The sequence below is a fragment of the Cyprinodon tularosa genome, unplaced genomic scaffold, assembly GCF_016077235.1.
Source record: "Cyprinodon tularosa strain WSP-4 unplaced genomic scaffold, ASM1607723v1 ctg730, whole genome shotgun sequence".
Classification (NCBI taxonomy): Eukaryota; Metazoa; Chordata; class Actinopteri; order Cyprinodontiformes; family Cyprinodontidae; genus Cyprinodon; species Cyprinodon tularosa.
In genome coordinates, this window is record NW_024039486.1 from 91,959 (window position 1) to 107,871 (window position 15,913).

A 15,913-nucleotide genomic window follows, 5' to 3' on the forward strand; every position below is an offset into this window, starting at 1 on the left:
TAAGATGTCCAGGTGGGGGGTCCCTCTTCTTATCCCCTCCTCATCCTTCCCCCAGGGTGAGGAGTTGTACAGCTGATGGTTGGAGAACAAAGGAGTTCAGCAATCTGTTGGTCCTGCATTTGGACAGCAGCAGCAATCTCCTACTGATCAGGCTCCTCAGTGATGCAGACAGTGTGCAGAGGGTGGCTGGCATTGTTCGAAATGTTCAGCAGTCATCTTTCGCTTTTCAGTACTAGTGACTGTTTCGTTTGGAGAGATAAAATCTTACATTTTATCAGGGGTGCAACTGCACACTTTCTAAGGGGTATGCAGATCCCCCCTCCTATCCCCACCTTACATCTTCACCACTGAGTAATATTGTCAAACTACCATTATTTAATAGTTTTGAATAAATTACACATATCGGTAATGTTTTTCCAGTATATTTATCAAGTATGGCTGTTTCTACACTCTGCTTCGTCTCCTTATTCCTCCTCAACATTAGCTTAGTTAAACATAGAAGCCATCCTGGTTTCAGAATGACGACATCAAGCAGCTTAGGAAGACTGGTCCACATGGAAATGATTAAGACACATTTCTTGGCTTACTTGTTTTAAGTTGCATAAATCAAAGCCGTACTTTATAGGCTCCAAAAACAAATGAAACGTGGAACTTTAGTTTTTACATATGGTGTCATATTAGGCGAGTACATTTTGAATACTAAAAAAAATTAGAGAGGACATTAGAGGCAAATGATACTCAGAATTTACTGAGATACCTTCTAATTTTTAAAAATTTAATTCAAGGTTTTTCCCCTATTATTATATAATGAAGTTAAAGAACAATAATCTCTTTTAGACATCTCAGAACTTATTAAACATGCTTTATGAGTCCTAAAATAATATATTTAACCTGTGTCAATACTTCAAAAATAAAAAATAAGAATCTAGAAGGAAATAACTATATAAATGCTATTCCTGCATCAGAAAAAAAAAATCAATCTGCTGATTAAAGGAAAGGATTTTTTTCCCCCTGTAATTTATTACTCCATCTTAAATTTGACCTGTAATTAATTACCATCTGTCATAATTGGCTGTCCAATAAAATAACATCAAACAACTTCATATTTTTTGGAATCATCATATTCTATATACTGAACAGTAAACTTACAGTACTTGCAAGACTACAGTAGTTTAACCCAACTTTTCTATATGAACACCCGCCATACAGAAGCTCAAGCTGCTAAACTTAATTTACCTGTCGTCTTTTAACCATCATCACCGTGGGAACAGCTTTCTCCTCCGTCATTCTGATAGCTTCCTTGTATGAGTCCATCTTAATCTGCAACCATTTATACAACAGAGGTGGATAAAAAAAATACACCAAACACTGGGGGAAAAAAAAATAAAACTACTAGAGACCAGAAGGTTTAATACAACAACTTTATGTACACTTTTACACTTCATTAACAAAAACAGCCATCTACAATAACAGAGATAGTGCTCTTAGGGAGGAGGATTCTGTCTCCGACATAATGCTTCCACAAGTGGCTCTGCTCCTTTTTATTTGGTAAGTTATTGCTGTCCTTCGCTTCCAACAGTCTCTGCTATAATCCAGTGTTTGAGGAGTCGTCCCGTGGATGTGCTGCTGTAGAAAAATAAGCTGCTCCCACAGAGCAGGCAGATGGGCCCAGACAGGTCGCCTTTAATCCAAATAGAAAAAAAACAAACAAACTACCAAACCGCTAAGGTCAAGATGGCGGAAGTTGCTCCCTCTTAAGTTGAACTCCTACTTGCCGTCTCTACTGGCATATAAAAACATTTCAGTCATCTTTATTTATTTAAATGAACATTTCCAAGGTTTCCTGGCTAAAAACGTCGTACATTTATAGGTTTACTGTATATATATATATCCATATTTATATATACACACAGCTTCTTTATTTTGGTTTCTCTGTGGTCGCCATCAAACAAACGCTCCCTTGTGCTGCGTCGTTCAGCAACCTCAAAGACGGCCGGGGCTGGCCGCACACCCGTTGTCCTGGCAACGCCTGTTGTGCATGCATGTCAGAGTGGAAGTGTTGTACTCTTGGCAGAAGGTAGGCACCGTCTTTATAGTTTGACTTTATGTATGACAGGATCCATTCATACGCACGATGGACAAGCAAGAAAACCAAAGGCACTCTGGGAAGGACTGGGCGGGGTCTGATTAATGGCGTCAGGTCTCAGCCTTAGTGCGCGTCTGTGTTTACATTCCAGAAGCCTTTAAATAGGAGAACGCCAGCCTCATCTCCGAGGTGGCCGTCGCTGCTAACCCGCCACCGTCTGCGCTGCAGTCCGGTTTTAACACATCACTTCAACGACTCATGAGGCGCCGTGACTTTAATGTGCGAAGGAGGCGGGCGAAAACGATTAAGAAGAAATCCCAGGCAGAAAATAAAAAAAGGGTAAACATTTACTGGGAGATGATCCCAGGAGGATTAGAGCCTCCAACCGTCTGTCGGTCGTAGCTCTATGGTGTGATGCAGAGAAGGGGGCGGGGCACAGATGGCGTCTATGATTGGTTGCTTTTTTTCCCCAGAATAATCGCGTACTCAGGCCCATGCTGGTTCTTAGTGGTTACTTTACGCAGAGGAGGCCGCCCACGTTGGCCACAAACTCCTCCAGGCTCTTCAGGAAGGCCACCTTCTGCTTGCGGTCCATGGTGGGCGGCGTGCTGCTGGCCGTCAGCTTGTTGAAGGCGTCGGCCAGCCGCTGGTAGATGATGGCGTCTCTCTGAGAGGACAGCAGCGTCTCCACCAGCTCAGAGTACTCCGCCTGAAAGACGAGGGTCAGATGAAATGATAGGGAAGCCGTTACTCTTTGGAAAGCAGAAATATATCAGAACAGAGCAGCGTTAGGGGGTTGGACCTCATTGATCAGTTTCCTAAACCAGCTTTGCTTCATATTCTCCATAATGGATGGATCCCATCTCTAAATCTGTGATTTTCACACCGTCTATCTAGTAAAGCATTCATTTATGAAGTGAAATGTTTAAAAAAATTAAAAAAAACCTCAAAACTAAACCCTAATATATCATCCTTTTTTAACAAACCAGATTTAAGTCTTATGTTTCTTTTTTTAAATGTTTTAATAAACTCTTGGAATCTGAAGCTGATTGGTTAGAAGTTTTATAAATTTATGTTGGAATATAATCAGTTTTTTTTACTTTATGTTAGTTTAAAAAAGTAATCAGTCTTGATTACAATGAAACAGTAACTTAGTTACTGCAGAGTAGTCTTGTTGATCCTAAATGTTGAAGAATCTAACTTTATTTTTTGGAACTTTAAATTTAATTGCAACTGAAATTATGAAAGATAAAATGTTTATAAATAATGAATTAATTCAATTATTCTGCTATACAGTTCTGTAGATGTGATCATGTTTTTTGTTTGTTATAAAATAAAGCAAATAGATGTTTTATAACTTTATATTTTTACCTTTAACAGGCTATAACTTGTTTTTCTTTAAGTTTTTAAAACCTGGAAGTTCATTAAGGGTTTGTTGACTCCCATCCTCTATATGTGTCTGTTAGAGCTAGCCTGATAAACCAGACTAAATGTGAGATTAAATGTGTAATTTAGTCTGGCCCCCTATGAATGAGTCATTGGAAGATTGTTGATGACAACAACCCGTGTTTTTCAAACCATGTCTGTGCCTACTGGCCAACGCTCTGACCAATGAGCTCAACTGACTGTGACGTAGTTAGTGCGACAGAAAGCTGATGGGGGAGTGTAAACAAACAGCCTGTCGGTAAAACGGTGAATACGTCCTTCTTAAAAATTAATGAGCGTAGAGCCTCTTCCTGCTAGTCTAATCCTTCCAAAACTGATTCCAAAGCTGAGTCGAACAAGAACTGTTCAATAGTTGTTCCCATCCTCATTGTTGTGCTTTCTCCAGCGTCGTGCAGCTTTGTCATCACGCCCTCAAAACACTGGCTGCTTTGCATCCAAAAATTCAAAATGCATCTCTGCGTTGTGATTGGCCCGCCAGTTCTGGGGCGTGGGGCATTGATCAAAGCTAGACCACTCGCAGGCAAAAATGATTTTAGCGGCTGGCGGGTGGGGCTAGTTTACTAGGCTATGTTAGAGTCGCACAAAGGAGACATGAACCTGGAACTAATAAAAATAATTATTGAACTTTATTGATCATCTCGCATTGGAGATATTTACCTCTGCATCTAAGGGTCTTGCTCAGGGACCCAGAGTTTTAAAATCACAACCTCTCTGCCCTAACCACTAGGCCGCCACTCTCCTTAATTAACCTCTTTGTTCCCTCAACCTGAACCTGAACTCAAACTTAGACCTTATTGTTGGTAAAAAAAAAAAAAAAACACAAACAAGTGAGAACCAGCAAATTGTTCTCACTTTGGTACAAAAAGTCCTGACTTTGCTAGAGATCTACAGGAACACCCGAAGCTTGGTTTCAACCCTGGGACATTCCCGCCACGAGGCAAACGTGCTGTTAGAGAAATTAAAGCCTCCATCCAACCTTAAAGCAAAAACAAACCCATTTTCCAGTTTCTGCTTTGCTCTTAAGTCTGTTTTTAAATATTTATTTGATTCCACATGGCAAAGCTCAGAGCAATTTGATTCTAGTATGTTTGTTTGAGTCTCCATTGTGCTCCCTGGTGGAACGGCCAGTCTAATCAGAAAACCACAACATTTGATTCATGAAATCAAAGCTGCAGGTTCAGACTTTCTAAGCCTTTAAATCAGCATGCTTGTACATGTGTTGCTTTCTCACCTGATGTAGGCACACGAGGGTGTAGAGGGCTTCTCCCGCCGCCACCGTCATCTCTGTGTTGTGTTTCTGTAGCACCAGCATGTCAAACACCAACTGCAGACAAAAAAAACCAAAACAACCCATTAACATGTCGCTTTAACCTGAGCCGTTCCAAGCAAAACATACGATTCTGTTTCCCAAAATGGAAAATAATGTTTTTCCTGCTGTATTTGTGTTTCTTCTCTGCTGAGGTTTTCTGCAAACTGTATCCTGCTAAAGATAAAATATGATTTTCTTTTCCCTCCCCTCACCCATTGTGATGCCTTTCTGTTTTCATCTTTTTGGACGGGCTGTAACAAAACTGAATTGACCTTCGGGGATTAATTAAGTATAATTTAAATACATTTTTTTCAACCAAGTTAAATGTCTATAAATTATAAATTCTTAGATTAATACTCAACATAAAAAATAACTAATAGCACAAGAGGGAGAAAATAAATAGATAAAAAAAAAACAAAAGAAATCAATGTAAAATATTTATTTAAGTTAATGATATTGTTGTTAAATAGGTGCCTCTTAACAGGGGTCAGTAGGGGCCAACGGGGGCCCCTTTAGAACTAGTCTAGGCCCTTTAGTAAAGATATTTATTTCTAATGATGACAGAACTCAGAAAAAAGAACCCACCAATTTGAACCCATTTCGTTTTGTACCTATAACATTTCATTTTAACAATGATTTAAAAGTAAAGTTGTTGCTCTTTTAGCGTTGTTCGTTTTAATATAGGATCACAGTTTTCATTCATTTTATCTGCAGAACCACAAACAGCTCCTGGTTCAGCAGCTCACTGATATATTCTGTGGCCCCATGAACAAAAGATCAAACTGGAAAAAACTTTTTTTTCCACCTATGTTGTGCAGGACGCAAATCAAAGTCCAAGCAAATAAACGGCTAATTAGTACAATAAACTCTCAGATTTTAAAGCAAATAAATGAGGATCAGAATCAGGTTCATTCTGCCAGAATAAAATGAAACAATCTGAGGCAAACAGAAATCTTAATCTGCATAAATCTCTAACCCGTCGTGATCGGCCACCGAAGCAGCAGCAGAAATGATCAAATATAATTTAAGCTTTAGAATTTTATAATTAAACCCTATTGCCCCGAAAATATTAGTAATAGTTTGAAATGTCCATAAAGAGGCAGCATGTTGTCGTGTCTCATACCTTCAGGAAGTGGCGCGTGGCGATGAAGAGCGGTGAGTCTTTCTCCTGGTTTTTGGCGCATTGTTCAGCCAGAGGAGACAGAGCCTCCAGACACAGCTGACTGACTTCTGAGCTCATTCTAAGGAGGGGCGTTAAGGAGATTCACGTATTTACCTCCACATATTTACTGAGTTCTGTATGAAACACGTGGTCAAATAAATAGACTGGAGCCTAATCTGGACTCTGTGAGAGGATACGAGGTCATTCCCAGCTCCAGTGAGAACATGAGGCTCTTAAAAAGGTCCTCCGGCAGCTGGGGGATCTTTTCTGGAAAGATCTCACAGATGAAGGTGATCAGCTTGTAGTACTGATTACACAGAGACGGAAACTGCAGAAAGGATAGAAAACTGTCAGCAGAAGTTCTCTAGAGTCACTGCCACACGTTTAAAACATCCACGTTGGTGGTTTCACCTTCAACAGGTCCTGAGACATGAGCGGAAGAACGATGTTGACTCCGTAGAGAACGACGTCTGCGGCAGAGACCGTGCGGTTTGACGCCGGCGTCCCCTGCTCTTGGTTCCGAAACACCTCATCTGGAAGCAGAGTGGATTAAGGAGGAGGGGGGGATGGATTCATCTTCTCCACTGAAACTTTCAGATGACTCACCATTGTCGCTGAAGTCTATGAACTCCTTGGACAGCAGGTTTGTTAGCAGCTCCATGATGAGCAGCAGGTCCTGGTACTGGTCCTCTTCGGCCGTGGCGTCGCTCCGCTTCCGGCTTTGGTTGTTTTTGGAGTAGACCTGCAGCAGCGTCAAGCAGGCTTCATACAGCTTCATGGACTTGGTCTGAGGAAGCAGAGGAGGAAGAGGAGGATCATCATCATTGCTCAGGTGAGGAGCAGCAGGTTAGACCCAGAGGAGTAGAAGTAATCTAAAGTAGTAAAAAATACTGATGCTCCAAAAAGTATCCCTACTTAAACTCTGTATCTGACTGGAATACTAAGTCAGGCATGAGCTCAACAATAAAGACATCAATTTGCAAATTTTTGCATTTGCTACTTTAAGATTTACGGATTAATAACAGTAAAAAATAAAAACTTTAGACCGGATGGTTTTCATAATGACTGTGATGTGATCCCTGAGGTATATGGAGGCTCTATAATGAAATACAGAAATAATCAATGAAATATGTCGATGTAACATTTATTTATTTAAAATATATTATGTAAACAAATATAAAATTGTAAATTTTACTATAAAATATTGAAATGACCTTTTAAAAAAATACCTTAAATGTAATTCCCTTATCTGATATTCGTACATAAATACATGATGAAGTAATCCAGTTTTTTTTTTTTTTTTTTTTTTTTTTTTTAGGGGATCTCCTGTCTGTTATACTGTTTACTTATTTATCAGGGGTTTCACTATTGTGAAAATTGTTATTTATATTTATTTTAACCATCAGTAGCTATGTTTACATGGACAACATTTAATGATCAGATTGAAATGTAATAAGATTGCAAAACAACAAAATTCTGGTACTAGCTAACCTGGGCGATTAGCTGCTAATCATGAAAATGAAAATAAGTCACGTTGTACATCAGCATCATGAATGACCTGATCCTGTCAAACGCTTATATTAGGGTTCCTACAGAATAAGGCAAGTTAAATTGAAGACTTTTAAAGACTTTTTAATGCCACTTAAAATAAAAATTTAAGACCAACTTAATAAACACAATAAACACAAGAAAAACCTGGTAGCAACAAATTTACCCCAAATGTTTATTTTAACATAAATCATTATTTTCTGGCGCCGTAAATATGTTTAAAATTTTGAAAAACTTTCCATATAGGAAGAAAGCTAAAAACAAACAAATAACAAAAATATTTTTAACAACTACTGAACTGAATTCATCGCATTTGAAAAGATCAGATTCATATCGGATTCAGGACCACATAGCCAAGCGGCCTGGGTTGCTTTGGAAAAAAATCTGATCTGTGTTGTTCAGACGGTCAGGAAAAGATCAGATCCAGGTCGCGTTTGGGCCAAAAAATTCGGCTTTGGGTCACTTTAGGCTGCGGTGTGAACGTGTCCTAAGAGCCTTACCTCTCCCAGATAGCAGATCTGTTTGTGAGCCACTTCCACAAAAACCTCTATGATGAGGTTGATCGTTTCAGGCGTGTTGCTGTAAACCTGGGAAACAAAGACAGTGATTGGTTTAAACTCATTTTAAATCCAGACCCACTTCTCATCTGAGATTAATAAATAAACACCACCGCCACCTAGTGGCAGGGATGAAATAATTTCTAAAAAATATTTAGTTTGCAGCAGTTATTAAAATCAACAATAAACATGTTTCTTTTTTATATATATATATATTAATATATATATATTTACTACAAAATACAACACCGAAATTGGAGCACTTTAGAGTTTGGAACTGAGCACCCAGGATCAATGCTTTACATAGAAACCCTCCGCCTTCCCTCACCTCCATTAAGCCGATGCAGCTGGACAGAAAGTCCATGAGGAAGGAGAAGAGCGAAGCCACGTTGTCTATTTGCGTCGCCTCGGCGATGCCGCACAGCGCCTCCAGTGTGGCGACTATTTCCTGTTTGACGGCCTCTTCCTGGCTGATCTGAGCGAAATTCTCCTGGTTGATGAGGTTGAGGAAACGCTGCTGCAGAGGATGAAGCACCTGGAGACAAAAAGACGGTTGAGAAGCTGCTTTCACATGATAATGTGTTACATACAGAGCTTCTGGATAAATAGGAGATTTTTAAAAACATTTTATCCAGATAAAAATTAGTTTTTGCAAAATTTGTGCCACTATAACTGCTTTAGAGATCAGACAGATCATTCACATCAGATCAGGGCTTGTTTCGTGGATTTCAATGAGTAAAAAAAAAGCATATTTACTACAAATCAACCAAAGCAACAATAGAGTCACTTCACACACATGATGCTTGACTCCAAAATGAGTCTTAAAAAGCATAAACTCCACTAGGAAGGCTTTTGAGGTTATATTTGAGCATTCTGGTTAAACCAGAAGCTGTTCTGTTAAGTTGAGATCTAAGTTCTTTCCTCATCTTTACAACAAACTTCATGACTTCTCAATCTAAGATCAGGTTGTAAAAAAAACAGATTGTTTAATTTTGTGACATTGAAGTTGCTTTCAGCATCACTATTGTCATATTGATAACTAAAACAGTTTTGTTAGTTGCTACATGCATAAACATATTCAACATATTCATAGTTACGGCGTTATCTACAACATTAAATTAAACAGGTTTTCATAATCAATCCTAAACTACTCAGCAGGCCAAATGTTTAAAATGTGTGATTTGTTGTCAGGTGGCTCCTCAGAGTTCAGACAGCAGCTGCAGGAACCAGCAGCAGCTGACTCATTTAGATAATTGCTTTGGAGTCAGGGGGGCTTTACGGCCGCATTTAAAGCTAACGGCGCATTTGGATGAAGATCTCCGGGATCAGGAGCTACATTAGTCAACAGGAACACCCAGCGGAGGAATGTTCTCACCCATCAAGGGATTTTACTCACTATGAAACATTTGAGATCTACAGTTGATCAGTTTAGCTAGATTAGAATAAACTGAAATCTCGCTCCACAATGAGATTGAGGGCGTGTGAATATGTGGGTCACCTCAGCCCAGTACTGCTGCTTGGTTTCAGAGTCCATGTTGGCGAAGCCTCCCAGAACCAGAGCTTTCATCAGGGACCTCTGCACCGAGCTGGACAGCAGGTGGAGAGGCGGGCTGCGGCTGGCGAACTGCTTCGCCAGGTTCCACCAGCTCTCGCACTGCACCACGATGTTCGCCCTGATGGGTCAGAGGGAGCACAGTGAGCCTCAGAAGCACCTTAAGGGAAGCTGATGCTCTGGAAAGCAGGGCTCACCTCTCCCTCTTCTCTACCAGCGTCACCAGCAGCTCGACCGTGTCGTTCGCTAGCTCCATCTCCGAGCTCCACACCGACAGATTATTAATAACTTTCTCCAGCAGGTATCCCACAATCCACTGGGCTCCCTCTGTGTCTGCACCAAACGCTGTGCTTAGAGGCATGCTGATCTGAGGAGAAGGAGGAGAAACATTTAAACAGAAGAAAGGAGGAGGATGCAATAGAGGTGCGGTGAATCAGACCCACCTGCTCATAGAGCTTCTCATCCACCAGTAGGTACGACTTAGCCCACCGTCTGAGGAACCACACAATGTCTTTGCCCATTTGCGGACTCAGAAGCTCCGTCAAGCTCGCTCTGGTCGCCCGTGACTCCACTTCTGACGTCCTCAGCACCGCAGACAGCAGTCTGAGGGAAAGAGAACAGACGAAACAAAGAGGTTAAGAATCAAACAAAACAATGTGCTTATCAGCCGACGGCTCCATGTTCCTCTGCCAAGAGACATAACCAGTGACATTATTGCCTTTTTTCCAAACGCAGATTTCACTCCTTCCTAATGGTTAAGCTGTAATGGCTTCCACTGCAATGAGGCTGAACAAGCACTATGAAGCGGAGATCTAGTTTATTGATAAAGATTTTTTTTCTGGTGTTCTAGTGACACAAACCCCACTGATCAACTCTGGATGAGAGATATACAAGATCTTACTGCATGAAAGAGGCTGCCTGCACTCTGTGATTCCAAACATTGTAAATCCAGCAGTTTTCCCTTGTGATTGATAGATTTTATTTGTTTTTTCCCCCCCAAAGTGAATGTTTTACTTTATAACTTAGACAGATTTTTATGTCATTTTGTTTACACAAGTGTAATTTCTGGACAATTTCATAATTTTTTAAAAATTCAGCCTTGAAAAATACTAAGAAAAGAATAAATACATTCAGTTCTAATGTTTTTTTTTTTTGTTTTTTTTTTTATATATAATGATAAAATATAATAAATACAATACAATAACCCATTTTACAAAACATTCAGCAGTCTAATGGCAGTGGGAAGAAGCTGTTGTGGAATCTGCCGGACCTGCATCCAATGCTTCGAAGTCTCTTCCTAATAATAGCGTCTCTGTTCCAGTCAGACCCATTATAATGCAGCTGATCTGCTGCGTAGTCACAACAAAATAGACATGGGGTCCATCTGTGTTGGAGCTACGCAGCCCCCTCTCAGGATATAGGGTTTGGTGTGTTCATCACATTGACTTTCAATGAGCGCTAAACTATATTCGCAATGAGCGCAAAATTATATTCGGTGTGTTCAGGGCTTAATTATGCTCATATAGCTGAAAAAAAAAAAATTGGGGAAGGTTTGGGATGCCTCCCCTCCTCCTTTTAGAGCCAGACAGGCCAGGGCAGAGGTTATGATGTATATCTATACATCCTAAAGCTGAAATAATTAATCAGATAAAGAACTAATTTAATAATCGATTAATCTGGAATATTAACTGGAGTATAGAAACTGTAAAACATGCCTTTAGCTGAAAGAGCGACTCATTTAGAGCAGTAATTATATCAAGATTATAAAAAAATATACAAACATTTTGTATTTAAGATAAAAAAAAAATATGTCTGTCAATATTTAAAAGTCCTCAAAACACTTGTTAAAGCAAATAAAAAGTTGTAGTTTTACTGTGTAATTGTAGGAGGCATTTGTACTGAATGTTTTGTGTTCATGACATTTATCAAACACAGATTTTAATGGATGCTAAAAAAAACAATTGAGGAAAGATCAACCTCCAAAATGGGGGATGAGTTTTTATGAAGCTTCTTGTTTCAATGACTGTTAGCAAGAGAAAGGCATTCCAACCAGACAATAAATGTCCAAACCTCAGGCTGCTGTCATCGTGTCGTTCTCTGCGTTTATCTGCGTACATTTAGCCCCCCCCCCCATACTGGACGGAAAGCTTAGAGCTCACTGCTCCTTCTTCCTCACCCTGAGGACGGCCTGCAGTTTCACATCGTCTGCAGAAAACAAAGACCGCGCTGACATTTACGAGGCCAAAGGTCGGCTATCCTCCAACTGGAAACCTGATGCTTTCAGTCGCTGGTGGGCGCAATCCTCTGTCATCGCACACCCCCACACTTCTCCATTTAATGACCAATCAACAAGACCCAGCAGAACAATGACCTTCAACAGACAATAAAGCTGGATGCCTGGACCGTCTATTGTTGTCACGGCGATTATTAGAAGAGCATCCAGAGCGCCTGCCAAAATCCCTGAGCAGGACGAGCGCTCATACGCCACATTCTGCACCGCTAACGACACAGAAACAATAAATCTGACCCATAACAAGAACACTAGAGCCCAACTGTCCATGTTTGGATCTGTTGAATTAGGCTTCAGCCTCATTTCAGGATTTATATCAGCCTGTTTGGTAAACACATTTAAACATTAATGTGTCTGTTGGCAGATGGTTAATATTAGATAGATGCACAATAATAAAAACAGGTTTCTTAGATAAAACAATTTATTTTAAGCTGAGCAAATGAAACCGATAATCGGATCTGAGGGGTTATTTTCATTGAACCATTAATTATTAAATTCAGAAAATGTTAAAACTGTAACCAAGTTTATCTATTATTTTAAACAACCTAATTAATCAATGTTTCATAGTTTTAATGCCTATCGAATAAAGATACATTTTTTTAACCAAAAACAACAAAGCATTGCAAGACCTTCAAGAAATAATAATTTAAATATTTACTATAAAATGATTTTTCTTAAATATAAGTTTGTGTATCCTCTTGAAAAAAAATAAATATATATATATATATATATATATATATATATATATATATATATATATATATATATATATATAAATAAATACATTGGCTAAATGTTCTATTTTGTATTATATGTTATAATGTTGCATATTTTTGTCTCTTATTTAAAAAAACAAAAACAGGAAATTAAGTTTAAATCAATGAAATGCTATTTTATTACTTTCCAAGATAAGTAAAATAAACAGGGTTTGCAGCTTTTATACAAAGGTATAGTGGAGGACTTTCACAAATTTTTCAGAAGATCCGCCCTCCCTACTTTATATGCAAATGCACATTCACTTCCCTGTACCTGCTCCACAGAGGGAACGCCTATCAAACGTGTGAGAGAGCGTGCACAAGCCCATTTCTCCTCGTGCACGCTCTGATTAAAAGTTGCTGTTTTCATCGTTCATACAAGCTTACTTTCCAAAAGAAGATTTGCACTTTTTCCACAATGTCAGGCTCACCACCGGCAGGTGGAAATGGGGACGAGCACGTAAGAACGGCCTTACGTAAACATACAGAATAATTGACAAATAGGAGGACCACTTATTTAGATGATCCACCCGGAAAAAGAACACCCTCCACTATACCTTTAAATAACAGCAGTAAAAATACACATTTTAAATCTAATTTATTTCATTTTCTTTTAGTTTGAAACTGAATTAATCCAAGGAGAACAAAAAGCAAATCATGGCAACACATAAATGCAACTTTATTTTATTTTTAGGGTTAAAACTGCTTTAGAATTAAGGTATATTATACTTCCTCTACTTTCCATTTGGCTTTTTTAAAATCATACCATTTCTTCGAATACTTAAAAACAGGAAATGTGAATGTGAAAGCTTTAACAAGCCGTCAGAAGCTGTATATGGCAAAACATTTATAGTAGTTATTATCAACAGGTAAATTTTAATTAATAAGAAACAATTTTAATGCATTATTTAATGCATTTATTACCAATGAAGGCCTTATTTTCTTTATTTATAAATTCAGAGCCTTTTAAGACTTTTTAAGGATCTGAAGGAACCCTGCATTAGATAAATAAATGTTACATTTTATTGCATCATTCACTTCGATGTACACTATGATGCATTTTGGCCATCCTTATACTTCATATTCAATGATTGTGAACAATTTGGGAACCTGTTGCTCTAGATTCCAGTGAGATGTAGTTTTAATTTACTCTCAAACTGAGCTGTTAAAGCCCAATAGCAACTGTGAGGAACATATGTGACACTTTTCCAACACAATTTACAAACAACAACCCGTCTGACCCAGAAACGGCACCTGATGACGGAGTCTGTGCGGTTGCATCCCGGTATGGAGGAGGCTTTTTCCCCCGGAGAGCCCAGGATCTGTAGCGTTGTGTTGATGTCGACTTCTGTTGAGTGTTTGATGGAGAACTCCATCACCTCAGAGGGGATGAGAGGGGTTTCGCCCTGAGGATCGTCTGCCAGGAGATAACCTGGAGAGAGAGCGATAGAAGCTCATAAAAGTGCTACTGTTTACCAAAACTATTAGCTATTTAAGAAATAGCTGTTTTATTTTAAACTCTAAATAACTTTCTAAACCATTTAAAACTGCATCACACAACTTAAGCAAACAATAAAATAACTTTTTTCCCTGTTATTAAAATATTAAAACCTCAAATTAACACAATAAATAAGACTAGTAGCCTATGAAGTCATTATGTTTGAACGTTGGGTAATAATTTTTCCAACCACTCAGATATAGAGTTCAACTCTATAAAAACAATTAAAAAGTATCTCCTTTAAAGAGGGCACGCCCCGTCTAGAGTGTAAGTTAATTGGCTGTAAACCTCAGTAAAGCTTTGAGACGATAGAAGGACGCAGACAGCATGTCAGAAAGCCGCAGCCCGGTGTGGTTTCTCTGCGTTATAAATACAGCCAGTAAACTTTAATAAACCCCACTGGAAAAGTCATTTCTGACTTTAATAAAACATTTCTATTGTATATCTCCCTTACATGACTTCTTGTTAAAGTGTGCTCAGTGACTCCAGTCTAGATCGGATTGCTAAAACCACTTTTGATCCAAGCGTGACTAAAAACCAAAGCAAGGTTATTCAAAAAGGTAGAACCGACGCTGACCTGAGACCAGTATGAGCCAGTGGATGTCCTCATACAGGTCATCAAGGACTTTACGATCGACGGATGCCGGGTCGGATGAGGCCATAAGGTGCTGCTGGGTTCTTTGGAGCTGGCCATGTAACCTGTTCACTCGGTCCTCCAGCAGACTGTAAAAAAAAGAAAAATATGGTGATATCTCCAATAGCTTTCAACAGAAAAAGAGCTTTTTTCCCCATATTTTGTGAATCACATATAGTTTATTCTAATAATAATAACTAGTACATCAACACAATGCTGAAAATCTTAAAAGTGTGGAAAACCAAGCATTCTTCTGCAGTTACACCCTCTGATTAGGTCTCTGCCAGTTTTGCTGATCTATATATTGAAAATACAAAGTAACTAAAAGTCCCATCAGATTAGATAGAGAGGTAAACACAATTTAAAGTCCTACAAAAGGTTCACAGCTGGATTTAGATCAGGACTTTGAGAAGGCCATGATAACACATCAACATCTGAAGCACCAATTCCATCTAATTCCCGTCACGCTTATTCCAAGCGGGGTCGCAAGGGGTGCTGGTGCCTATCTCCAGCTGTCTACAGGTGAGAGGCGGGGAACACCCTGGACAGGTTGCCAGTCCATCACAGGGCAACACAGAGAGACACAGGAAAAACAACCATTCAGATCCACATCTAAGGAGAATTTAGAGAAGCCAATTAACCTAACAGTCATGGTTTTGGACTGTGGGAGGAAGCCAGAGTACCCAGAGAGAACCCATGCATGCTCAGGGATAACATTGCAGAAACACTCCGAGCCGGGATTCAAACCCAGATCCTTCTTGCTAGAAGGCAGCAGTGCTACCCACTGCGCCACTAAGAAGCCTGCTATTCTGCTAGCATTGAATATTTATGCTCAGGGTCTCTCTCTGTATGAGGTGAACCTGCACACAGTCAGCCATGTTTTCTTTTAGGACTTTTCCACATCTGTTATCGCTTACAAGCCTCTAATAAATAAAGGCATTTAGTAACGCAGTCACCAGCATGTTTCTCAGTGTGGATGGTGTGTTTTGGTTAATATTAGGAGTCGGAAATGTGTCCCAGCTACGCTGAAATTCAGGCTGAGATGCTTTTTTTTTTTTTTTGAGCGTATCAACTCT

The 15,913-nt window shown here is 39.3% G+C and overlaps 1 protein-coding gene across 1 annotated transcript in view; it reads right to left on the minus strand.

Annotated features, from left to right (window-relative positions):
• Positions 1-1,407: 1,407 nt before the first annotated feature.
• Positions 1,408-15,913, minus strand: part of xpo4 (exportin 4) — an 81,428-nt gene continuing 66,922 nt past the window's right edge. Inside the window, exons 12-24 of the mRNA XM_038269595.1 lie at positions 14,781-14,926; positions 13,960-14,137; positions 10,104-10,263; positions 9,858-10,027; positions 9,607-9,781; positions 8,437-8,643; positions 8,052-8,138; positions 6,610-6,790; positions 6,415-6,536; positions 6,201-6,331; positions 5,965-6,082; positions 4,764-4,856; positions 1,408-2,795 (exon numbers count right to left, since the gene is read on the minus strand). Coding sequence (XP_038125523.1) covers positions 2,598-2,795; positions 4,764-4,856; positions 5,965-6,082; positions 6,201-6,331; positions 6,415-6,536; positions 6,610-6,790; positions 8,052-8,138; positions 8,437-8,643; positions 9,607-9,781; positions 9,858-10,027; positions 10,104-10,263; positions 13,960-14,137; positions 14,781-14,926 — 1,966 coding nt within the window. The 3' untranslated portion in view covers positions 1,408-2,597. The remainder of the gene's footprint in view (positions 2,796-4,763; positions 4,857-5,964; positions 6,083-6,200; positions 6,332-6,414; positions 6,537-6,609; positions 6,791-8,051; positions 8,139-8,436; positions 8,644-9,606; positions 9,782-9,857; positions 10,028-10,103; positions 10,264-13,959; positions 14,138-14,780; positions 14,927-15,913) is intronic.